The sequence below is a fragment of the Sparus aurata genome, chromosome 8 (assembly GCF_900880675.1).
Source record: "Sparus aurata chromosome 8, fSpaAur1.1, whole genome shotgun sequence".
In the NCBI taxonomy this organism is placed as follows: Eukaryota; Metazoa; Chordata; class Actinopteri; order Spariformes; family Sparidae; genus Sparus; species Sparus aurata.
Genome location: NC_044194.1, coordinates 14,673,551 through 14,699,954, shown reverse-complemented (window position 1 = coordinate 14,699,954; position 26,404 = coordinate 14,673,551). Strand labels below are relative to the sequence as shown.

At 43.0% G+C, this 26,404-nt stretch overlaps 1 protein-coding gene across 2 annotated transcripts in view; it reads left to right on the top strand.

The window, feature by feature from the left end:
• Nucleotides 1-25,919, top strand: part of tspan18b (tetraspanin 18b) — a 36,238-nt gene extending 10,319 nt beyond the window's left edge. The window contains exons 1-9 of one of the 2 annotated variants that reach the window (XM_030426895.1): nucleotides 7,660-7,790; nucleotides 9,120-9,203; nucleotides 17,460-17,555; nucleotides 19,304-19,498; nucleotides 19,797-19,871; nucleotides 21,902-22,000; nucleotides 22,229-22,402; nucleotides 23,094-23,177; nucleotides 25,015-25,919. In XM_030426895.1, the coding sequence (XP_030282755.1) occupies nucleotides 9,201-9,203; nucleotides 17,460-17,555; nucleotides 19,304-19,498; nucleotides 19,797-19,871; nucleotides 21,902-22,000; nucleotides 22,229-22,402; nucleotides 23,094-23,177; nucleotides 25,015-25,062 (774 nt within the window). In that variant the 5' untranslated portion in view covers nucleotides 7,660-7,790; nucleotides 9,120-9,200 and the 3' untranslated portion in view covers nucleotides 25,063-25,919. Of the gene's footprint in view, nucleotides 1-7,659; nucleotides 7,791-9,119; nucleotides 9,204-17,459; nucleotides 17,556-19,303; nucleotides 19,499-19,796; nucleotides 19,872-21,901; nucleotides 22,001-22,228; nucleotides 22,403-23,093; nucleotides 23,178-25,014 lie in introns of those variants that run through there. The other variant, XM_030426894.1, reaches the window with a different exon arrangement.
• Nucleotides 25,920-26,404: the final 485 nt, after the last annotated feature.

Here is a 26,404-nt window from a genome sequence, read left to right as displayed (position 1 = left end):
GCTCTCAAAACACCCTCATCAAATACTTGGCCGGCTCTTCTTGTGTATATATTTATTCTGTTGTGTTTGGCCCGTACCTAAGGTCTGTTGATTTTCCAAGAAGCTGGAGACTTTGTAGACAGTTTTTTTTTCTTTCTGCAAACTTAAAAGAAACAAAACAATTTCTTATCTCCTACTGTAACGCCACAGTTCATTATAATGGATATCATCTATAATCTCCCCCTGCTTTGTTCACATCACCATCATTTGGCGGCTGGTATCAACGCGAGCCTCATGTCGTGAGAGTTAATGAGTTGCAGTTTTTCTTTTGTTGTCGGCTCATACGTTGTTTCTGCACTATATGACATTTGCACAAGATTTTATTTTTTAACAACATTCATCATGTTCATCTGCAGCAATTTGACGAATGCAGCTTTCTCCACAGGTGACTGTCACTGTAGTCACGCCGTCGTTTGTCTTCAGCCCACCTGCTGTGCATGATAAACGGAAGAGAAGAGCAGGTTTTTGCTTTTTTTTAAAAAATCAAGTCACATGCAAATGTTTGAGTAAGCAGAAGAGCAGTAATGTGTTTCACCCGAAACATCCCAGCTGTGGTCACTCCCGTGGTCTTGTTACAGTAGCAGAGAGCTCTAAACGGGCTGTTTATTTAAAACTGTTAGGTTGCAGTGGGCTGATGGAAGTTATGCTTCCCCGCGTTAACACTGCAGTGCATGCTCGGGCACATTACTCAAAATTTCATCACTACACCCCAATTAATACCCAGCACAGCATCAGCAGCATCTGCTCGAGCAAGACTGTGTTATCAGCTCCCCAGAGTTGAGAGAATTTAAAATGTTTTTACTATTCTGAACTTGTTTGTGCTCCATGAGCAGGTTCATCAAGAAGCTTCTGTGCTACCATTATGGCTGTTTTCTGAGTTTTGTGTTGCCATCATTTCTTGATAGGTTTGACCTCACCGTTCTCTGACCACATTCATCCCTACACAATTGTCTCAGATCCATCATGTTTTGTGGTGTAAACCTATTGACTTGTGTTTCTTCAGGGACCTAATCTTGGACTGCCTCCAAGCAGCTCAGTTTCCATCCTCTCCCCATCTTTCCTCTGTCTCCCATAAATCAATGTGATGTAATTGCATAAACTCCCTTTCCCACAGCTCGGGCCTGCAGGCAGAGTGTTCTCAGAGTGAAAGAGTTTCACTGTGGCCAGTTAACCTTAACCCACTGATTCCCACAACTGCCATTTTGCTTGCTTGTGAAAGTTTTATTTTGGCCCTTAAATATCTCTGTTTGCCGAGTTTCTTTCATTGCTGATGTTTGATGTTTCTTGCATTGTTTTTTCAAGCTGCTGGGTCGTGGAAGTTATCTCTCTCACAGCTGGTACTGACTGTTTACATCTGGCTTATACACTCTAAGCTCAGCAGATTAAATCTCATTTCTCTGAGTGCTTTTTGTGTTGAGCCAAGCATGATTTCTCCTGACGTCTCGCCCCGCTTGTGGCTCCCTCAGCCTCAGCGAAGGAATGTCTCTTAAAGCACTCCTGCTTTTTCACAAGATTGCACCATGGAAAATGTCCAACCTGCTTTTTCCACATCGCAGTCCCTCCTGGCTTTCTCTTGGGGCTCAATGGCAGGATATCTCCTCAAAGGATATCTTTCAACCCCTTGAAGTATCAAGCTTAAAGTGAACCTATGTGGAAAGGAGTGGATCTTAAGGTTCTGGAAGTAGGCAAACGTCTCGCTCACACGGTTCAGAGTTCTTCTTTATCCTAGTTTCATCTTCGGCTGCTCCAGTAATCCTGCTGCCATCAGTCTCACCCTGCTCTACCGAAGAACTCGAGTGATAAAACCATTTTTTGCCTCCCAGTGCAGAAACACATTTTCAGGCTATGTGGCCGTTAGTGTGAGCACATCTGACAGTGTGATAGACAAAAAGCATGAGTCATTTTCGCTGCTCCCTCTCTGTGATGTTGTGAGTTTGTCACAGCTTGTTACCTGCTATCAGCACAGCCACCACATACAGGCTGACATGGATGGAGGATTCAGAGGGATTCAGGGTTCTTTGGCACATGTGCAGCTTTATGGGGAGGTCGCAGTGTGGAGCCCCTCTGGGCCGAGGAAATGATCCAGATGCAAAGCTTCTGGCTCTCGTAACCCAGTGGGACACCTGCCCTGCTGCTCCCGTACAGCCCCCTGCAAAATCCACTGACACGCAGACTGCCGTCTCTCTGTTTGCAGTAACTTTGTTATTGAGCGCTGTTGCATACTGATTTTCTGTGCAGCCTTTATGATACGTGTGTATTGGCTTTCAATCTTGTAATGGAGCGCTGCTTTGTGCGTTTTAAATGGAGAACAATTATTGCTGAGTTGGAGTCAAACAGTGTTTGCACTCCAACAGTCTGTTGCCTGAGTTACTCCTAAGTACGCCTGAAAATAAACTCTTAAGTCTAATGGTGGGCATCACTGAAGTTTGAAAAGTTTCACCCAAGTTAATTTTTCTTAAATTGGCATAATTTACAACACAGGGCCTTAACCTTTCTCTGGGAAAAACCTGCTGGAAAGACTGAAACAAATGAATACAATATAAAGGCCCCAACAAACCAGGCTGTCTGTCAGCTGCTGGGCATTGTCAGGGCCATTAGTGAGTGTCCGACTCTAGTCGATGCAGTGTGTCCCGACGCTTATTTGATATACAGCATTTGTTGTGAAAATCAAGCTGAATTCTAGATATTTTTTACCTGTGAATTGTTGTAGTTTTGTCGGCCAGCCTCTGCTATAAAATATTGTAGGAACTAAAAGTAGTGCATCTTCAAATTCAAATTCTCTGGTGTTTTGTCCAAACAAAGCAACAGGTTGCTTCCTGTCTCCTTCTGCGCTTACCTCAGCTTGGTTTTTGAGAGAGATTTTGGCTGTATTCCTGCAACAAATAATTTTGCCAGCACAGAGTTGTGAAATCCAAAATACCACCAAGACTTGGATATAAACAGAGTAGCTGTGCTGCCATTTTCCTCCATGTTTGTTTACACATTTGTTTAGTAATGTGACCCACATGTTTGTGCTCATAAACAAAGGAAGTTGTTTAGGTTTTTCTCTTTACGGTGTTGTTTTATCTCCTCCAAACATGGTTGAAAACAACAATTCCATGCCTCAAATATGCCACCGGAAAATATTTGTTCTGGAATCAATCAATCAATAACACATACTTACCACTATTATCTGATCTTTAGAATTGTGTGTGAATGCAGTAGTGCTGCTTTCGCTTTGGTGGGTGTGCTCATTGAGGTCTGTAGTGAAAACCACCAGCAATGGGAACCAGACCCACTGGGCCTCCGATTTTGGGCTGAACTGATGTTGTAATACCAGGCAGCAATCCAAGTGTCCCACGGCCTATTTCATGGGCTGTCCGTACTGTGATTGATATTTTACACTAATCCTAGTTTTGTCAAAGTTTTTGGTCATGGGGAAAAATTCGGAATAACAAAACCAAAACATCACTGCTTTGGCCTAGCTTTTTATGCACATGAGCAATAAAGCTGTTTCAGAGAAGGAGTTGTGCTCGTGAAGGAGGCCAAACTCAAATGCCCTCCACTGGTTTTGATTATGAAAATACGCTGCATCTGGTCCCATTGAGCAAAGAATCTGTTTCTACATCTTGTGTATCTTCTGCATTGCGATGTTTACCGCATTGTTTGTCAGCACACTAAATAGCTTTATGAGTCTTAGGCAGGCAGAAGGATCGTGGCGGGGGCATATGAAGGACAAATGTTCAGAATTACAGGTAATATTACAGGTATGGGACAGTTCCCTGACAAAGTGATCTTCTCTACAGAATCCAGTTGGAACAGATAAGCAGAATCATTTTCTCTATAGTATTTTTGGTGAATATACACGAGGCCTAGAAATGGTTACCAGATGTGTCCATAACATGTGTACTGTACGTGGCTGGCTTGACTTATAGGACAACAGTGGCCACATATTTCTGCATAAGATGTCTGGTGGAAAATATAGCACCATATGTTTTAGTGCAAAATACCATCAATTTCCACTGGAAGTCTTTCAAGTGTCAGAATACTGTTGAATATACCAATATGCCTGAAAATCTCTGGTTCCATCTTGAGATTTCAGGATTTGCTGCTTTTATTTTATGTGAAACTAAATTTAAAGTTTTGCAATTGAAGGTCAGGTAAAAAAAAACACTTCACCACCTTTGGCTTTGTGACATTTTATAGACTGAATGAAATATCTAGTAATTGACCAAATAATCGATACGATTAGTAATAATAACAATTATTTATTGGACCTCTAGTCACTTCTTTACAAAAAACATTTCCTTGCCCCGTCCTTTCTGATATGACTCGACAAAAGATCTGTTGTGTTGTCTTTTGTTCACTCGTAATTTTTTAGCTGAGGAAAACATCCTAAGGGATGACTAACTTCCTCTTTGTGCAGGCAGCCTGGATCTTCATCTCAATTCCTCTCTAGGTTGGCAGCTCTATGAGTTGTAAGCTGCGTGATTCTCAAGCTTTACCGGATTTAACTGGGATGGAAATGGTTATCATGCGGCTGTTTCGTCAGCTTGTGGGTGGGGAGAGTCGGTGCACAAACTGGCGAGATTTTAACAGCCCCAGCCCCTTCAATGTATGTAGTAATGAACTCTTACCTTGGCTCGGAAGGCTGCACTGCTGGTATCCTTGCTGTGTTTTTGTAACCCTCTCTAAAAAAGCCTTGCTCTTAATTGTATCCCACGGGGCCCCATGCTTTCAGTATTCACAGCCTTTCCTGTCCCTCGAACTGATCCTCCCCCTCTTCCAACCTTAGCCCCATCATCCCAATTCGACAGGTCTTTCCTCTTTAATCGTTCGACTTCAAAGCGCCGTTGTGATGCCCCCCAGGCCCCTGGCTCCTCAGAGACAGGGGGGCTAGCCATTGGGGCCTGGGAAGTAGAGTGAAAGTGTGGTGGTGTACGAGGTGGATAGTTAAGTTAGACACGCACGGGTTAAAGAAAATAACAACAAGTAGTTCAGCTGCCGCTCTTTACCATCATGGAGTTGGTGATGTGTAATTATAGAAGCAGGTTGCAGATGTTGAATAGGGTTTGTGTGCGCCACTTCACGCTGTTCATTGATGATCTTTGTAGAGGTGAAAGATACGGGCTTCTGCCTGAGGAACCTGCTATGCAAGAGAACAGGCCTGGTTAATGTTTGCTGTTGACTTGCAGAAGAGGTGGACACAGTGTCAGCTTTCATCAGCATCAAAATAGCACCCAGCAAACACATTTCCAGGAGCTGCATTCTTATCTGGTTTTCATTTAGCTCGAAACAATTAAAAGCGCAAAAATAGATGACTGTGTAATGAGCTCAATCTGCATCTTTAGCCGCAATAATTGTGTACTCCAAATGAGTGAAAACATTCTTACCTTGAGTGTAAAACACGAGAGCACCTACTGTAGTGCGGAGAACAAAGAAAACAGTGGGTTAGCTGTGGTCAGAGAGGAGAGTGATTAATGGAGCGATGGCCTCTGATCAGAGTGGGGATTGTTTCTCCATCTTGGTGGTTTATCTTTATCTCTGGTGGTTGACTCACACTGTTTGATCAATAAATCCCGATGGGGTAAGGCGATAATTCTGCCCCAGTATTACCCTCATTAAAGCAGCCATTCAGGAGATATATGACCGCCAGCGATTGCCCTCTTTCTCATTGCTATAATATTATAGGATGATGTATATGTCGTCTATCAGAGTTTGCTCGGTGATCACCAGGGAGAGTCGACATCCACAGCTGTAGATTTTTCCTTTATTAACTGTGTTTATACAGGTTGATTCAGAGCGTAAAAGGCCCCATAGGTCGTTATCTCTAAATTTGGAGTTGCCGCTACAGCCCAGAGGTTTGCTTTTGTCAACACTGGTGAGAAATTGAGGTCAAACCCAGCTGTGAGTTGTAGATGGAAGAATTGTCACTTCCTCTCTTGTTTTCCTGCCGACTTCCTGTCCCCAGAGGAAGTGTCGCTGATCACACTCCCCTGCTGTTCTCTGACCTCTGACATCTCAGTCAAGGTTTCCCGCCTTATTTGCAGGATGAGGTGACTTATGGGGAAACAGAAAACACATATGATGAGTCCCTTGCCAATGGCGCATATACTGTGTTTGCTAAGTTTGTGCAACTAGTCAGTGTGTTTAGGGCTCTGGTCAACCATAAAGACAGTCAGAAGAATCATAGTGCACACTTGTTGATGGTCTCTCTTCATCGTGTTGCACTTGGATGTCGCACAGAAAGTGTAACTGAAGTAGTTGTGTGAAAAAAGACAAATGCTAGCAGACAGAGAAAACCTGCCTACTTCTTCTTGACCACTGCTCTGGAGATTTTAACTTGCGAGGCAGCTGGATCTTCTGAATCCATCTTGGGTTTTAAGCTATGCTTTTAAGGCCGGACAACAGTGGTTCAGACAAATCAGTTTCCTATGAGGGGCTACTAACAGCTACGTGCATGGTTAAGGTGTGATGATGACGACAATGGCTGCTTCTAAAGAGGTTACTGTAGACACTGCTGTAGTTGTATACCTGCCCTTTTCCATCCATTTTCTAAGGACAGCTGCCCAGATGGTTCTGTGTAACGAACCAGCTGGCATGTGTGGTTGCAAGAGGTCTTCAGGGGTCCAAAATATTGGACTCAATCCAAAATGGACCAGTTAAACCTAGCCAATCTCTACAGGAATAAATCAATTTCTAGAAAGAAATATCCTATCCTGAGGGGACCCAAACAAACTAAGACCTGGAGGATGATTAGAAAAAAAATCCAAAATGCGAATGAACTGAGCAGAGCTTTATATATGGAGAAACACCACCACTGCAGTAGCATGAAGTCCTGTGCTGTCCTACACTGCAACCGGAGCCCCATGGCAGTGAAGTAAGACACAACCAAACCTGATTAGACTATCACAGTTTGTATAATTTACACCTGGTCCAACTTGGACTTCTGGTCGTGTTTCTGATCCCCCAGAAACGAGTATACACATGAGAGCCTCTACTCTGCACATCCACTGCTGTGTTAAGTGGATGTCAGATTGTCTGTTATGGAGCAGTGGTCTGCAGCCCCCTGACACTGAGGTCGGACTCTGTTTGATGATCTGAGGAGCCTTTAATTCCTCTTATTCCTTCATGGCCCCAACTGTTTCCTCTGATATCTCTATATTGGACCGTTGAGGCTAAAAACAGTACATACTGTATTTAGAAATGCATGCTTTATAATGGGATACTGTCTTGCATGCAGCATAGATGTTGGTGATGCAACAATATTGTCAGAGCCTGAAATATCAGCAGAGGCTAATCAATTAGTGGCTGCCTTGATGTTTAAATTGCCCACAGTGCTCGTGAGCTTAAATGTCAATGACTGGTTGGCGAGGCAGATTTATTTAAAAGGAGAGCCATTGAGAGGATGTAGATGAAACCTTTTCTCTAGTGTCGAGTCGTTCCCCGCTTTGTTGGACCCTCAGTGGCCTGGCCTTTATAGTCTCCCTCGAGGGTTCGTCCTATTGTTGTGCTTTCTCAGCCGTCTGCGCTGATCTCTCTTCTCACCCCCATAACTGATTCAATGAGGCTCTGCGATCCTATTGGTGCTCCACTTTCCCGTGAAAGGGTTTCCATGGAAACCAAAAAATAATGCATACCCTCACCACTGTTGCTCTCCACCGGCTAATAGCTCTCTAAACAGGGGTTTGGGAGAGACTACCTCTGCAACAGGCTTCAGGACAAATTTTGACCACTCTGCTGCTCAGTACCAGATAACAGACAGGAGGATGGTGATTATGAACCTATCTGCTGCAGTTGTAATAGACTGAAACAAAATGGAAAGGGATTACAGGGTTGTATTGCTTGGGGATACATTCGCTAAGCCATATGGTGAATAATTTGTAGATGACTCCTTGAAATGAGCCCCATCCTTTTGGCTCTGCGTGCATGTGTAGCCGCTGTGGAGATGTTATTGATTCCCCGAGCATGTGCTTTGTAGTGTCTGAATTTAAAGCGGTGTGATAAGGGAGTGTGTCATTCCAGTGCATTTCCCCACTTCTTAGATTTGTCCGTTTCCTAACTCAGGCTTTGATTGCCTTTTTTCTAGATGTAATCAGAGCCCAGTATTCTGTATGGGGGAGGGTGTGTGTTGCTGTCACTGTCAGTTGGGTTTTGCGTCCTGGTGAATCTGATGTCTGCTGGCAATATGGTGTGTCGGCGGGATGATGTGGCTGGCTCTATCAGCAAGAATACTCTTGGGATATTCTCCATCCCCAGTCCTGTCAGAATAAGAATACCCAGCCTGTATTTCACCAGCTAATGTGGCAAGAGCTGCATGCTGTTCATGCCTCCGTAGGCAGCTCTCGCCATATTTGATTCTGTAGTTGTCAGTGCCAGTGCTTTGAAACCAGCTCCAAAGTATTGTCAGTCAAAAAACGGTGCTGCAGACTATTTTTAAGCATCGAGGCTGGAATACCAGCGGTTTAATTGGCTCTCATTGCTGTATCGTTATTTTCAGCTGGGAGACACTTGTTGCAAAGCAGTTAAGAAACGGGAGAAAGTTTAAAGCGTTTATGGTCATTAGACGCACTTGGTTGGAGACGTGCCGCACGTTGGCAGTTAAAGGTTTCTGGTTAGAAAGCAAGGTATTCTTCTTTCTTTGAATATTCCATGAGTTCGGATGCTTGGTCACGTCAGTGGCTGGATGGGAAAACTGTGGTGTGTGAGGTCCTCTAATAACCTTTGCCTGCCCAGAACACAAGGCCTGGACTTCTACTATTAGAGAACTTTTATTAGTTATTCTTTCCTTTTTAATTTTCGCCTTCAAGCTGAGAAGTGAAATATTCACACAGATAAAACACTGTTGCCGTCTTAAATTAGCTCAGTGCTGGGAGCGAGCGCTTCATACATAATAAATGCAAACTCTGTCATTTTAAGTGTCCTAGAATTTTATTTTCTCTTTTTCAAGCTCACAGTCTTATCCCACTTAAATAAATTACGCACGCCAAGACAAATTGTGCCACTTTTCTGTTGTGTCTCCTTGCCGATGCTTCACTGTTTATTCATCTCATTAGCTGAGTCCTGACCTCTGCTTCTTCCCTTGTGCTTCCATCCAACAGCCCATGAAAACAGGAGAGGAGAGAGAACTGAGAGAAGTCGTCAGCTTCACCTGAACAAAGAAGAGGCACAGGCAGATACACATGGTATGATGGTATTTTATCTACAAATGAAGCACACATGGTCTTGAAGAAAACCCACAACATTTATCCTGAGCGCATATTCCCACGTGAAACACATTTCTGCCTTAGGTTTTCCCCTACCTCCGGTAATGTGGGGGTGTTGCCATGAAAGATTTCCACCAGATCTTGCAGACACATGTTAAATCAGTGAGAGAAACAGCAGAAAGAGCTTGCTGACAGACTCTTTTCAGTAAGATGCTGACAGCACAGGCGCAAAGCCATTGTCACCGTCAACAGGAGGCACAGTGCTGGCGAGAGCCGGTGCGTGAAGCCGGTCCTGCAGACAAGAGCTTTTGTCCTTTTACCATCACAGCAGGCCAGAACCCTTTCTTTGTTAGCCTCTGATTTGCATTGGCATTTGTAACATTAGTATTCCAGTCACGGCCGAGCGGCAGACACGTATAGATTGAGAGGTTAAAGGGGAGTTTAGACCCAGACACATCAGCTGTAATCAGTCATAGCACATAACCATGAAGACAGCCAACCAGACAAATAAATGTGTGTGTTACATTTGCAACTGACATGTAAGATTATAACCACATTCTTGAGCCAGTTCTAATTTTATGAAAAGTGACATGAAAGTTAATTCTGGTTCATTACAGTGTGAGTCCTTTGTCTGAGTTTTGAAAATAATTTCTGTTGGTGGTAATGTGATCGTATTCACTTTATTAGTTACTGAGACCTTGAACACAGCAGCGTTGCTAAAAAGAAAAAAAAAGAAGTCTTGTTCGAAACAAATCAAACTTTGGAGGAGAGAGGCAACATTTTAAATTTACTACGCAGAATGACAGGTATAAACATCTAGTACGGTTTACAGACCTACTTCATGGTGCAACTACTTACCATAGTGCATTTTTCATATGCATTGAGGGATTTTACCTACGCTTTGGAAGCCCACTTACAGTTTTACCTCCAAATAAAGTGGATTAGATAATCTGGAATCTGGACACTTAAGCTGTTCGTTGCCCGATCATAGTATGTTCTTACAATTTCCTGAAAATAGGTAAAGAACATTAAGAGTCATCGATTTTCTTTAACTTGGAAACCGTAGTGATCAAAACAAAGGAGTCATTGAGTCACTGTTCCTGAGCTTTTTATTACTCATGGAGTTTGCAGTAGCTTTTTTTAATAGCTTAAAAGTTGAGATTTGAAGTTCATTCCTCGCCTCAGAAACATGAGTTGACAAAACAAACTCGTCATAGGAAAATTGATATTTTAACATCCTTGATTGTGGCTATGTAAAATTCCGTCTGCTGTTCGACTATGTGATATGATTAAAAACCCCAAAACAGCCATTAAAGGGATATTCCGGTGTAAATTTAATCCATGTTCTACCGAGTGCAGTAGAGTTCCGCAGCTCAATGATGATCATTACTGCGGGACTCTACTGCACTCGGTAATCGACTCACAGGGCTTCCCCGCAACAAGGAAGGCTTCTCGGGTGGTGAGTTTTGTTTATCTTTTCAGACAAATCCGGCAACGATATCAAATGTTTGATGCCTCGAAATATGTGCTGAGAGCCTGTTTCTAATGTTGCTGAAGTTTGGTGCTGTTCTGAGCATTATTTGTGGCTTTTTGATGGCAGTTTTATACTTGGACCCATCTACCGCAATGTATTGTTGTCGTGCGGTCATTTCTGAGGATGCTAAAACTACGTAAGCTAGCGGTCCACAAACTTTATCTCTCGAGGGGGGGTCCTACTCGGTGTCACGGTGTGTTAGAACATGGATTAAACTTACACTGGAATATCCCTTTAAACAGAGTTTCTGGTGAGACTGTGCTGTCAAATTTTAATGAAAAAGGGGTGCAATAAAGCAAAATGATCCTTGAATTTCTCAACCGATGGCTTCAAAATCACCCGGATTCTCTCATACTGATATACAGCACAAATTGCTGTCTTTTGCAGGGAAAAGGCACGATAAAAGCATCATGAATCTTCTCTGCTTCACTGTTCATGCAAAGACATTAACTCACTTCTGATGTATTTCTATGAAGTTATTATTTTCAATGGGGCGTCCAATACATGTGGATATCTCTTTCATCTGAGGCTCCCAGAAAAACACAAACATTCACGCGCTCTATCCTCAAGGCTCTGTTTTAATCTTTGCATTGCGTTGAAAAACCCCAGCCTGTTCAAAAAGTAGGTTACACTGTTCCTCGTGCTGTTTTTCTTTTTCTTTCGTTGAACTTTAGCTAAGTGTATGAATGTTGAGATGTGTGTGTGTTAGGCCGTCTGTGCGAGGGGCTCTAGGTGTGTTCAAACCAACATATGGCCTTGCAACAGGGTGTGAGTGATCACTCATCAGACAAATGGCTGGCCAAGCTGTCCCCCTGTCGTAAAGTGCCCGACCCTGCCCCCCTTTGTTTTCTAACAGGAACTAGTGCTAAGTGGAGATGCCAAACACAGCTCTGCAGACAAAGGCCACTCTCACCCCATATCCGGGTTGCCGTGGAGACCGGTGTCCTTATTTGAGGGCTGGAAAGATTCCAACATGTGCTAAAAGCAACTACAACTGGTTTCACAAAGCTCTGAATCTGAACAATAAGAAAATCACATCTCTGAGAACTTAATTCATCATAGTGCTACTTTACTGTTCTTTGTCCAGATTTCTCGACGTAAAAGCATCTTCGTGTGTGAGTTCCTGGGTATTTTGTTCTCCAGCGCATGTTTACATTCCAAAGTGTGAGGTGTAAAACGTTGTCTTTCCTTACATCTCTCATTGTCTATTTCTGCCAAGGCCATCTGCGATGTAAACTCCCTTTATATGGAGATTTGATGAAGACAACAACCTCGACGTGAACAGTATTTTTAAACAAGGTCCAGCGAGAACATCTCGAGCGTTTTAATTATCTCTTGCCAGAGGGTCAAACACTGGTCAGTTTAGAGTTGGAGAGATTATTGATTGGATTAAGTTTGCGGGAATTCGCAGAAAACCCCAGTAAAGAAAAAAAAAAGGAAGGCAAAGCAGAAGAAGGACTACGAGGAAATAAGTCCCTCTTTTGTCGTCACAGTGATTATTAAGCATTTAGTTTTTAATTGAGTTATAACTCATTTTTGTGGAAAGCCCCAATGGCAATGTGTCATCCTCCAAAAGCGCCCTGTGGGAAAATGCCTGAGCTGAGTCCTAACAGGCGACGGCGCAGAAGTGTTTATGTGTTCATTGTGTGCTGCTACCACATGCCCTCACTGCCAGACAACCAGCCGACTAAGAGCTGGAACTCCTGGGATCAATGCATCATTGACCATGTGCCTGGGCCTTGTATTGATCCAGCCGCCGCGTAGCCAGTTTGTATCTTCACTCAGCCAGATAGAGGTGCCGACACAATTAAGTGAGAATCTCTGCTTTGTGAGTGCGAGGATCACACACACACACACGCTACTGTTCAATACAAGCTGAAATCTGCTCATCTCAATCACATGCCTGCTGCGAATTAACCAAGAACCTATCACTGCTCTTCCTCCTTCCAATCTTTCTTATCTAAGGAGCTCGAGAATTGATTTCACTGTAGGAGTTCGAGCGCCTGTTAGTCCTGACCCAACAGCTGGATGTGTGCCCGGTTGGGATGTCAAGAATGTAGCCTGCAGTGCTGTTGACAACACATGTCCACTCGGTTTCTGACTGCGCATTTGTTCATTCAGGGAGTCTTCTCTAGTTAATCAGCCTGTTGTTCAGGAGTGTGTCAGCTGCCTGGTCAGAGGACGTGTGCCCTCGGGGATCCACACAATCTCATTTCCAAAGTGAATGGGTGAGGAGAGCGCCACTCACAGGCCCAGATAAGAACTGCTTTGGATTCACAACACGTAGGGGAACAATGGGCTGAAATGATAAATTGCTTTGCAAGGCAGAGCAAATTCATCAGAGTGGCTTCTTTTTTTTTTTGTGGTGAACTAGCAATGCCCATGATGTGCAGACGTAGATAATGTTCACCAAACACGTACATGTGTTATGAAAAACTCATTAAGCTAAGCCTGCCTGAGGGGTAGAGTATTTGTACATTTCCACCTGAGCATCTATCCAACATTAGGACCTCTGCTGCAGGCCTCGCAGTTTCTCGAACTTCCTAACCCAGCTGAGCTTCTGCGCTCTGCTCTCTGTGTGAGCTACACCCACACACACTGTGTGCTCGGCTGCCTTTGAGCTACTTTCGTGCACTTTTCTCTCTGTGGTTGTTCCCTGTTGTCTGCATGCCGTATGCCCTCTAAAGAAGCATATAGTGCTATAGCTGCTTAGCATTCAGTACACTTCAAAGCTCCGCAGTGTGACAGCACAGCCCAGGGCTCATTCTCTCCTAATTGGAGGTTCATTAAGGGACATGGTGCGCCTCAGGGGAGCCCTGCTCACTGCCAGAGGAGCCTGTCTTTATTCGTTTTTTTGGGTGTTTACTTGCTGCGGCTGATTTAGGAAGTCATAGAGAATTATGAAAATGGGTTTTTAATTGAGATAAAGGCTGATGTGGCATGTGTGTGGTCCCTCAGTGTCATTATCAGAGGGTATTAGTGCACTCCGGTGAGAGCTTTAGAGCTGTAGAGTGGCATACAGTGGATGGATCAACACACCTGCTCCAGCTGTATCAGGGGAACCAGAGGAGGGAAATGTGCCCTCCCCCGAGTCCAACTACAGGTGATCATTTAGAGGGTCAATGACATTTAAAAGGGTCAAGCCCCAACCCTTGTGATCTCAACAGGGTTTCAGCATTAATGATTATTTTCTCTGCAGGCTAATGCTCAAGATGAAGTGGTACCGGCTGATGATCAGGGGGGTGGAGCGTGGTAACGGTTTGTTGAGGAACAGACACAGTGTCCTTGTCATGCTGATCCATTTGTCCTGGGCGTTGGCCACTGGAGCAGGGGGAATATGGAGTCACTTCATTAATCGTGCCGAAAGTGTCAAGTTCAAGGAGAACCACCCAAGGGTGTGCTATTTATACATGGAGCACTCTAAATGCGGGACAATGTCTTCCTTATCTTTTAATTACAATTAGAGTTGACATGACCATCATGGTCGATTGTGTAGATGCCCGCGAAAACAGACCTCATGGTTTTCTGAGTTCTCCATGAAAAAAGGCCCGTAGCTATGTTTGAGAGAATCCCTCTTCTTCATACTGAGAAGAATTTAGGTCAGATGGGTTTGCCCTCATTACCGAGCTCTAGCTTCTGACGGTACTGTGAACTTGATTTAGGATCACTTCTCATTAATCCACTATCAAACTCAACCGTGCTGAGCTCCACAGCCCAAACTGTCTGCGGATCAGCCTTGTCTGAGAGTAAACAATGGGATCTGAGTGCCGTGTGGCATTTCATGATGTCAGTAACGGGAGACGCTGCAGACGTGCAGTTGGCATTTACTGGATACCTCAGGGCAAAGACTGCCACTGAGATTGTCAGATTGAGGACAAACATACAGTATTTTCAGCTAACAAACACAGTTTTTCCTACTGCTGTATGAGTCATGTTTGTTTATAATGGCTCTTTTTTTGTTGCCAGTGTACACAAACACAATGCCACACAACTCCTTTTCTTGACACATTGCTCAGCACAGCAGCACACCTGAGGAAGATCTGCCTCTAATCTCGCAGTAATTTGTCGATGTTGTTGTAAAGCTGCATCTCCTGGGGTGTGCACCACGTTTCCCTTGTCTACATAATGCACTCTGCAGAATATTCAGAGAGACTTAGTGGTCTGATCTCTACGGCTGGGCCGTGATCGATGAGGACCTGCGATCCCTTGGGAGTCATGGGAAAGACCAGTTTGTTTACTCTGCACTTTCTCCAGGGTCTCTGTGGCAGTTTGATTTATTTTATGCTGTTTTGCACCATGGGCTTGTTATTTGGAGCCTGGCTTGGCCTGTATGGTCCACTCCATTCTTAAGCATCCAATGCATTTTAATGCAGAAAAAGAAAATTGGCTCCAGATCTGACAGTCCGTGTGACCCAGAGATGGGAACGAGGAGCAAAAGGGTGAGGCTGGAAGAGAAATCAGACATTTTGTTTGGAGAATGAGATGTGAGCTGAGCCCTGAGAGTTTTTCCAGCCGACTCCATCCTCCCCCTGCTCACTCCACCTCCTTATCCCCTGCTCCAATAAGTTCAGTTTGCACTCTACATAGGGGCTGAGGACTAACAGTGGAGGGCAGGAGGGATGAGAAAGTGTCTTTTTTTTTCTTCGGTGAGATTGTAATGTATGTAAATCTCAATTAAGACCTCCTGCGTCCTCATTAGGCCCTTCAGTAGGGCTTAGGAAAGGGAAGGGTTAATTAAAACCCATCTCGGGCAATGAGGCTCTCAGAGTACCACTAGGAGGGTGATCAATACCTAAGCATATCATTATGATTTAGAGGAGCTGTTTAACCGTAGCTCTAAATCAATTTCCCTGGGTCTGGGGAGGAAATGAGAGGAAAAATAATAAGCCCTCAGGCTGGTGAGGGGAGGAAACACTCTCGATCTGTGTTAACACGCTCCCACCGCAGACAAAGACTGCCTTCACATCTTTAGTATTGTTCAATTTTATTGTCACGGCAACTTACACAAGCCTACAATGAGAATGTTTTTTTCTTGAGCTCACAGCACATTGAAATTAGAAGCAGGGGGAAGGTGTAGTACAAGAAACAATGGAAGAATAACAGACTAAAAAAAGATCTAGGTTATGACTTTTCTGTTCACAAAATTGGCACACTTGCATGTAAAATAATTGCAGGAACCAGTAGAGTCGCTATTCATAAGAGCATTTTTGGGAGACTGTAGTTTATTTCACCTGAAAATTTTCCCAGGTGAAGGGGTGAAACGGTTGAGGCGGAATCACATTTGAGCAATAGCAGAGCCCCTTTAAAGACGGACAGATATCAAAGACGGAGTCGATCATAACCTGAGTTTCACCGCTGCCTCAGAGAAGCAGAGACATCACCCAGAGGAGTCATCTGTCAGCCCATCAGACCCTGGAAAGACTGCCTGAAGATTATGAGATTACAGCTGACGGACGAGCTGCGGGTTCAGAAAAAAGGAGCAGAAAGACGGCATTTAAATGTTTTCTTTTTTGTTTTCAATTAGCGGTGGCGTGTTGCTGCCTAGTTGTGTAAACCTATTTACAATTCCTCAGAGCAATCGCTTTTTAATCCACTTGTTACCCAGACTCAATCCTGGCTATCACTATGGGAGAGCAAATTAATAATCACAACTACAAAGCAAAGTGTGCCAGTTCATTTCTGCCAAATAATTAATTTTTCTTCTTTGACTGAGACTGCAATTATAGCTACCCCACAGATTGTTTCCATTTCAGTTTTTGCAGAATATGTTCAGACGATTCCTTAGACAATTCCTATCCTCCCTGAGGGTGAAGTCTTGTTCATTTGCAGCTTGGTAGGTTAAACAAATGCTTCAGTGAAGACCCCGTGGTGCATCATCTATATATATATATATATATATATATATATATATATATAGTTAGATAGATATGTATACAGGGTCATGGACATTGAGAGACCCATGTTGTCTCCTCACACAGGAGAGGCTTTCTTCATTAACCAGGAGTGCTTCCAGGACAGGCCCTCATCAGGTAAAGTGTGTCAGATAGAGCATTGGCCGATGGGCGCACGGGGCTCCTGCCTCTCATTACATTAAAAAGACAGAGACACTCCGTAGGAAAGGCCACACGTCGTTGGTTAATGCACATGGAGCCAAAATCAGAACTCATATCTTTAAAATGCTCAGTGATAGACAGCCCCTGGAGTTGCACTGAACCCAGGGAACCCATCTGTCCCTAGATAAGAAGTGCTGATAAGACCATCTGAGTGTGGAAGCGCTCTTTAAAATTACATAAGTTGTCAAGGAGTGTGGTGAGATGAGTTGTGTCAGGTTTGGGTTGACATTGTGTAGCCCAAACTTGTAGTTACTTAGGGATTGCTGAGAAAACTATGTCTGGGGCAGTGAGCCTAAGGGGATAATACAAGGATTTTCAGCTGGAATTGGACCAAATGAACTGACAGGCCTGAGTGTGTGTGTGTGTGTGTGTGTGTGTGTGTGTGTGTGTGTGTGTGTGTGTGTTGTATGTATGAGTGGCAGAACTCATTAAAAATGTGTGCAGGTTTTTGCAGAGTATTATTTTCTTGGCAGTTTCGTCTGAATGCCTATCCAAAGTGCAGAAGAATGGGAATTTCTGCAAGCGTTTGGCAGGACTCATTAAGTCGCACGTTTTTATGTTGTGTTATGTGTTGTTTTTTTCTCTCAGGGGCAGGGAGAGGCTTCAGCACGGGGGACGACCATGGAGGGGGACTGTCTCAGCTGCATCAAGTACCTCATGTTTGTCTTCAATTTCCTCATCTTTGTAAGTATTTTTCATCTCTCTCTCTCAAAGACACTTAATCTGGCTATCTGCGAAGTTAGTGTCAATGCAATGATTTAAGATGGGCTTCTGGCTGCCCCCTGCCCGTCTGACTAATGGAGCCGCATTTGCATTTCATTAGATGGAGGCAATCTTGATTCTATCAAATTCTCTTTTGATTAGATTTTAGTGTGCTGACACACATCTGAGGCACACTGTGCCAGGAAGACTTGGTGACTGGCACCTGAGTTTATCAGTCTTGATCAGACAATCAAGAGTAATCCTGTTAGTCTGAGCCTGTAGAGGGAGGGGGGAGGGTCAGAGTAAGAGGGTTTGTCTCTTTTCCTGCTTTATTAAGCGCAACCAAAGCGTTTAGAGACTCCACTCAGATGTGGTTGGTCAAGGCTGGTGTAATAATGCAACCGGCAGCGCAAAGGCTGTCAGCATCACTCGATAGCAACTACTGTTTTACACCCTTTGCCACCCCTTTTGTTTCTGTCCATGGCCATTTCACTCTCAGGTAACATAACCGCTTTTTCAAGCCCAATAATCTCTCAAAATGGCTACCTCCTGTCCTCGTCCCACAACCTCTGCCTCTGAGATGAAGTGGCGTTCACTTGCAGAAGTCCAGGGTTGCGTCTGAAAATCCATACTATACACTACATACTCAATATGTGTACTATCGTTCAACATACTTTTGAGTGAATAACAGCAGATTGCATCTTTTCAGACGCACTGCTTAGCGCGGAAGTGACGCAATTCCCGAGAGCCTGTTGCCGGTTGGATTGGAGATGCGTAACCGTGGTAACCCGTGTCAGCCTTACCTCTACTGGCAATCTGCAATAATACTTATGTAAAACATGTTTTATGTGGCTTTTACTTAAGTATAAGGTTTTACTTATGATGACACACTGTTGTGGTTGTAATGTTAACTGAGTTAACTAAGGAGCTAATGTTAATTAAACGGCTACCGTTAGAAACTTAAATTGAAGCGTTATAGCGTTAGACGTTACACCAGAGCTGCATTTGTTGCTGTCCGCCGTTGTCTGTTGTGTTGTTGTTGTCGTCACCGCTGCATTGCATTGTGGGATATCTATGCCGGCGTAGTATCCAGTGCTTGCATACTGTAATATTTACGGGAAATATTATGCACCTCACGTACTATTAGGTTCATACTAAGGTTTCGGACATACTTAAACATTTCACATACTGTTTTAGCATACTCAGTAGCATGTTAGTATGGAATTTCGGACGCAGCCCAGGTCTCTCCCTATGACAGGAGGAATGGGGGTAGTGGGAGGAGTGTGTAAGGCTCAGATCCCCCCCCCCCCACTACCTCAATACCGTCTTTTCTTAATCAGTCACCCCACAGTGGCTGCAGATATGGCTTTAGTGAAAGAGAGGATGGGAGAGGATGGCGGCTGCAGTGCTGTGCATTTCTAAAGCAGGTTGGGGGGTTAGTTGAAGCAGCGTAGATATCTCCACCCGCCCCCCACTGAGGCATTATGGTTCTATTGATATCAAGCCTTTTATCTGCCCTCAACTCTCACCCCAACCTTTCAGAGATTTGTATTAAGAGCATGTTTTCCTGGAAAAAGCACAAATTTATTTTCCATTATATGACATCTTGTTGAATGTTTTCGTGTGCCACTGGGGATACACAGCTTCCCTCTGAGTTCCCATTAATTTTTCAAATGCAGCTAATATCTGTTTCGTCTAACTCCAGTCTTCTGTTCTGTTTTCTCCATCAGCTGGGGGGCTCTTTTCTCCTGGGAGTCGGAGTGTGGGTGCTGGTGGACCCCACGGGGTTCAGGGAAATTGTAGCAGCCAATCCCCTATTATTCACTGGTGTCTACATCATCTTGGGCATGGGAGGCATGCTCTTCCTTCTGGGCTTCCTGGGCTGCTGTGGAGCCATCCGCGAAAACAAGTGTCTGCTCCTCTTTGTGAGTCTCCTGACAAATTCAAAATGTAGTTCTGTTACTGATCTTATTTTTGTGCATGTGTGTTGATTATTCTGTCTGTCAGTTTTTTGGGACTGTCATGCTTGAAACAGAAAGCCAAACGAGTAAAATGCTCTTCTATTTGCCTCTGTGCCTCAAGTCTCATGCATAGTTAATGCTGAGTGAAGTGGGCATAGCCAGAAAGTGATTTTCATGACCGATGTGCACTTTTTCTGACACTCATCCACCTTGTCCTCCTCTCTCTCTCACTCTTTGCCTTTTTTCTTTTGTCTTATTGCAGTTCTTCATGCTCATCCTTCTAATCTTCCTAGCAGAGCTGGCTGCTGCCATCCTGGCCTTTATATTCCGGGAGCATGTAAGTATTCATGTCACTGTTGATCACCACTGTCAAAGGACCGAGTATCAAAGCACCAAAAGCTGGCACTTACAGCCTGCTCAGATTCTCTTCTTTTGCTATTTTTTTTACCAGATATTTTCTTATTTATGTATCACAGGGTTCAAACAGGTGCTTGAAATCCTTGTTGGGTAATACGTTGGGTGACCACATCACTTGTTACTTAATTGCCTTACATTGACTCAGCCAGGTTATATAGGATGCCAAGTCAACTAACAGACAGGTGATACATTTTGAGACATGAAACTTTTTTGTGCTTTCCTTAATTTGTCAACCTTCTGTCACCACCTCTTCTGATTGAATGTGATGATATACGTGTAATAGCCTGGAATAGCTTGAAAATTTGCTCTGGATATACTTGAAAAGTGCTTGAATTAAAAAAGTGTAAGAACCCTGATTAGTTTTGGCCATTTCTACCATAGATCATTTAGGCAGCCATCTTCTATGATTGTTTTTTGCTTAAGAGTCCTCATGAAACATAGTGTAACGTCTTTGGCCTGTAAAAACAATCAGGTATGGAGGGACTGGTTGAGGAAATTGATTGGCTATAGGAGCCAATAGCATTAGCGCTGAATGTGAATTACACCCCCCGACCTTGCAGCTACACGTCAAAGTAGCCGACCAGGAGCTCCCATTGAAACCAGCCGATTAAGTGATAAGGGCACGCCAAACATGGCCACACACGGCAGCATCCGAGACTAATGGCTGCCAATTTAATAACAGGGAATGGAGTACCAAGGTGGTTTTCTTGCTGGGTTCGTCTCCTGGCAATGCAGGGCCTAATGTTAGTCAGCTAATAGGACCTAACCTTAGCTGCATGAATAAACAAGCAAGCAGTACCTGTCTAATAGCAGCTAAACTCCCTTAACTCCATGGTGCTGGATTCCCCGTCATAAACTGGCCGTAGTTATTCTCAGAATTTCTGTTTATTTGGAGCCTGGTACAGTCAGCCACTGTTAGCAGTTACTTAAGCAACATCAGGAGACTACATAAATCATCAAGGGTTCAGGCAGAGCAGCTGGATGACATTGGAGGGAAAATCAGAAACCATTTTCTCCATAAAATATGATCCAGTTCTGCCTAAATCAGTGAAAAAGGTTATAGATCCTTGTTTTTGTACAGTAATCATTGAAACACTCACTACATTAAATCTGAGCTCTGTGCCACTCACTCACCACTTATAGTTGAATTGATTGATTGATAAGTGGAAGACATATTATTGGTTGAAAATGGTTCGTTTAAGATAATGTTAGCACACGTGACATTTTGTTTTCCAGGAAGAAGACATGACTGGATTCTGATAAAGAAATATAATGAAATTGATTTTTGTGCTTTTTCCTTGGCATATATTGTTGAACAACGTGACTGTGGATGTGATCTAAAAACGGTTTAGATTAAAAAGAGTTCTCCACCATTTGAACTCCTAATTCTATTCAGACTCATAATGAACAGTAGCTAAAGGTTCCCAATCTATGCAGCAGAACAAAGAAATATTGTCATTCTTTATTCTACACATTGCTACATTACCCACAATGCAACTCAACTGCTGCCAGTTGAGTCAGATATTACTCTAGGTGTGGTAGGCTAGCAGCAGCTAAGGTAGCCCCATAGCCACGAGCTACTAGCCTCACGCAGTCATAAGGAATGGGCAGTAGAGGTCTGGTAATCTCACTACAACCCCACATTTTTTTTATTTTCATTTTCTTCTTCGGGGCCAGCTGACTGACTTGTTTCAAGTTGTGACACTCAAGGACATTTATCAGACTTTGTTCAGCTCCTTCTGGAGTCACAAAAGGCTTTATACGACTTTTTCCACATATGTAGTAGTCCTCCCCAAACCTGTAAACACACTTTAATGTGTAAAACTGGTGCTCTTCCCCTTTGGAAAGAGACTCAGCCTTCGTGTCCAGTGATTTTCTCTAATGTGAAAGACACAGGTATTATTCCTGTGGTGACACTAACCTGTCCTCTCCCCCCTCTTTCTTTTTTAGCTGACCAGAGAGTACTTCACCAAGGAGCTGAAGAGACATTATCAGGGCTACAACAACACTGACGTCTTCACCTCCACATGGAATGCCATCATGACTACAGTAAGGCCACAGCACACATGGCAAAGAGCTTTACGCTCTGCAGCTTTTACCAACTGTCTGTGGAAACAGGATGGTTCCAGCCTGGCATCAGGGGCCTATATTTTATAGATAAAAATCCTCGACATTTAGGTCAATATTCATGCTGGATTGGTGGAACACAGGCCAGTGCACAAATAGGCACTCAGCAATAAGGGCTTCTTCTCCCATTCTCTCCTCTCCTCCCATCAGTTCGACTGCTGTGGGGTGAACAGCCCAGAGGATTTTAAGGACAGCCTGTTCAGGCTGATCAACCAAAATCATGTGGTGCCAGAAGCCTGCTGCCAGCGTGCCAGTCAGAACGGAGAGCTGGCCTATATCAGCCAGCAGTGCTTAACAGGCAATATGATGTTCCGCAATAACAAGGTAACTTCTGACATCTTCCACACTGACATCCTCTCTCTCCCTGTCTCTTTCTCCCTCCTTCCAAACCACCTCCAGGCCTAATTAGAACAGGAGACAGTTGTGGGGTGACATCCAGGGGCGTACTGACTCCTCTATGGCTGATTAGTGCTTTTCCATGTTTTGCGTGTCATGGGAGGCCATCTTACTACCAGTGTATGTATGCGTAAGAGCAAGTGTGTGTGTGTTTGTGTGGATACAGTGGTAAATTGGAATTTTTGTGGAGCATACATCTGTGCAAAAATAGAGGATAATGAGTATCTGAATATGTGAAAATGAGGTGTGCTTCACAGTTACACACACGTACACCCACGTCCCTGCTTCCATGTGAATGCAGAGCACCTTGGAGTGAAATGTAATTACAGTGAAAACTGATAGGAAGAGGTTTTTTACCACGCTCTCCACCTGTTGTTTTTCGAGCCACAGGAACAATGCGAGATGTCCGCATTGTGTGTGTCTCCCTCTGTTCATTCACACAAAGAGCCTCATTAAAAGGCAGTGAGGCTGGAGGCCCTGCTTCCCACTCATTCAACCAGGCCTTTGTTCCAAGCCCCACTCGATTAAAGCTGTGATGTTACTTTAATTGTCTCTGTAATTGTGTGAGTTTATAGCCTATTGATTCTCTGCTGAGCGTCACGTCTTTGTGTTTCCACAGGGCTGTTACTCTGCAGTAGTCGACTACTTTGAACTGTACATCTATGTGGCTGGAGCGCTGGCCATTGTGGTGCTGACCATTGAGGTAGGAGGGGTTTTCATTCCTCACATATGCAGTATTTTTCTTTGCCTCTCCAGTGATATAGTGAATATTTATCTCAGAAATGGGGAATTCGGCATTAAGCTGAAGATGTTTGCCTAAATATGTGCAGTGTTATTTGAAAGCTCTCTGTAGGGCAACATCTCCACCTAGTGGTGAGACTTTTTGCTACAGAAATGCAGATTTCATCAAGCCGCCTTGTTGCAGCTTTTTACATTACATGTCTCTTCAATGAGATCACTTTTTCTTAACATAGTTCTCTTTGCCAACGCAACTCATTACATCAGCGAAAGGATAAGTTCAACCAAAAATTTAAATGTAATCATTATCCACTCACCCTCATGCTGCTTGAAAGTTCGGGGAAATTTTGTAGTCCACAAAACATTTATGGAGATTCAAAGCAAAATGGTGTTGCAACGTTCTCCTAATTTGACCCTGATGGAGACAGGGGCTTGGTTTAAAATGTAAACAAACAACCTAAAAATGAATTAATAAACTGGCTCCATGCAGCGCCCAACCTACCTCCGCCATCTTGTGCAATTATCCTGTGCAATAATACTATTTTACTATTTTTATATTTTGTATATATACATATTCATACTAATACACTGAGTCTTTTATTTGTAAACACTGTATTTAAACACTGTTTATTTATGCACCCATCCTCAACAAAGCAATACTTTGACACTTTATTTAAATGTATATAATGCACATTTTGCCTCCTGTATATACAATGCACATAACGTATTATCCTTTCTATATTTTATTTTATTTTATTTTATCTTATCCTTCCTCTCTTATTCAAATCTTTTTTAGTATTTTCCTTAGTATTCTAAGTCCTGTACTTATTGTATGTCTGTATGTCTGTCCACCTGCTATTGTGACAAGTAAATTTCCCCGATGTGGGATAAATAAATGTCTAAAGTCTAAAGTCTAACCAAAGTCTCTGGAAAGCCCCGAGATCCCAAATTGATTTGAAAGATGTTGTTTTCAGAGGTTTGCTTTAGCTCAAGCAACCACTTCATGCTTATAGCTTAGCAGCTGCACTGAAGAATTGGGCTTTAGAAAGGTAAATAATGTCCTTTCAAAAGATTTTGGATCTTGGGGTAGGTGAGCTTTATAGAGCCATTTTCCGTTTATTTAGCCATTTTTAATGTTTTTCAGTTGTTTTTTATGTTTTAAACAAGTCCCCATCCTCTGCAGTTGTTTAGTAGAATGCAGCGCTGCAGCGCTTTGCTGCAAAGCTTCAGAAATGTTTGTGAGCTACGAAGCTTCACCTGACTTCCCATCAACATAAAAAATGATAATTTAATTTCCAATTTTGGCAATTTGGCAAATGTGTCCTTTAATCTTACATCCATGATAAATTGATGCAACTAGAACACTTCATACACGTGTCAGGATAAACTCCTGTACTCTGGCAACATGAGTACGTTAGCTACAGATGTAGATAGAAAGTTTCACAAGTTCTAATCCACATCAAGCCCAATTTGTTTGTAAAATAGAATGGAATGGAAACCTACTGATTGTGAATACACTGAGACTTGGTGGCGATTGAGTTTGAGTCAGAAATCAATTCATGAAATCTGAAAAAATGTGGTAACTGAAATGCATTTTGTGCCATAGCAATGAAAAATTATCCAGTTTAGTCCAAACTGACTGCTGTTGTGTGAAGAGTTTTGAAAAAGGGACCTCAGTATTGAGAAGTGCATGTAACCAATTGTTAAAGTAGAGTGGAAGCAGTACACATGTTTGTTATAAGTTTGTCAAAACAACATCTTCTTCTGTGTGCTGATCATTTCTTTTTTCTTGCTGTCCTCAGCTCTTCGCCATGGTCTTTGCAATGTGTCTCTTCAGGGGAATCCAGTAGAGCTGCTCCGTCTGTGAACTTCTGTATTTTTGTTTTGTTTTTTTTGAAAAGAAAAGGGAATTCAGGAGAAAAGAACAAAATGGACACTTGTAAATTTGTTGATCTCTTTTTCTAAAGGCTAATTGGTAGAAAAACAAACTCTCAAACTCCTGTACTTCACAGCTGGACTTTTGAGGTACTGGGTGGTAAAAAAAAACAAAAACAACAACACGTATACACACACACACATACATAGAGAAAAAAATGGGAGATCAGAGACAAAACTGATGTAAAAAAGATTTGTGTGTAAAGCGGAAACAGTAATCTTTGGACCAGGTCTAGCACAGACTGGGCGTAACGTGGACCAGGCATGAGGACCAGGTGAAGCCTGAGCAGAAGGCACTGCACTGACTTTTGGATGAAGAATATTTATATTAAGTAAAGTTGGCTTAACTGTAAAAAACAAAAACAAAATGTGTTTCATGTACACTTTGGCTGTTACCCTTTCCCCTTTCATACTGTATACTGTAACACACTCCCTCCCTACATATGCCTTTTTTACAGCCACTCTTCTTTAATGCTGTATTATATAAGCTGTGTGTGTGTGTGTGTGTGTGTGTGTGTGTGTGTGTGTGTGTGTGTGTGTGTGTGCGTGTGTGTGTACATACTTGATGCTCTTTTTGAATGTGTATGTGAGCATGTGAGCTCGTTGCTCTTCATGAACCCTCCCAAGCTTGAAAGCCGACCTTCTTTTTCTATCTGTATGGTGATGTTAATTGCAGTAGTGGTCATATGTGGTTTTAGATGGTGAAATGTATGTGCCTGCATTTGTATTAGATTCTTGAAAAGTCAATGACATAAACGGCATTCTAAATGACTGTTCCTGCGTTTTGTTTTTTGTGTTTTTTTTACAGATGATGTTTTATTCATGGAATTAACCCCACATGTAGCGTAGCTGCAAATAATCCTCAATGGTAAAGATAACACATCCTACCATGATGGAAACATACACGGTGCATGAAGGTTTTTTGCAAGAATTAACGTTTATCCGGCTTGATCTGCTGGGAACAGCTTCAATTTACATTCATTTTTTACAGTTAGAGTTTGACAAGAGAGACAAAAACTGAGCTTATTTTGTGGAAAAGCAAGCTTTAAGGTTTTTTATTTTATTTTGGCATCAGGCCCCATGGTGTATTAGATTTTCCAGTTAAACTGCAAAACCGATGAATTTGTCAGAATAGACATTTGTGGGCTTCTGGCAATAATAATTCCTCTCTTTTTATATGAGAAACAAATCATTTATCCCTGCTACACTATAGGTATTGAAACATAGAAGATGCAGGATGTTTCATTTATTGATGAC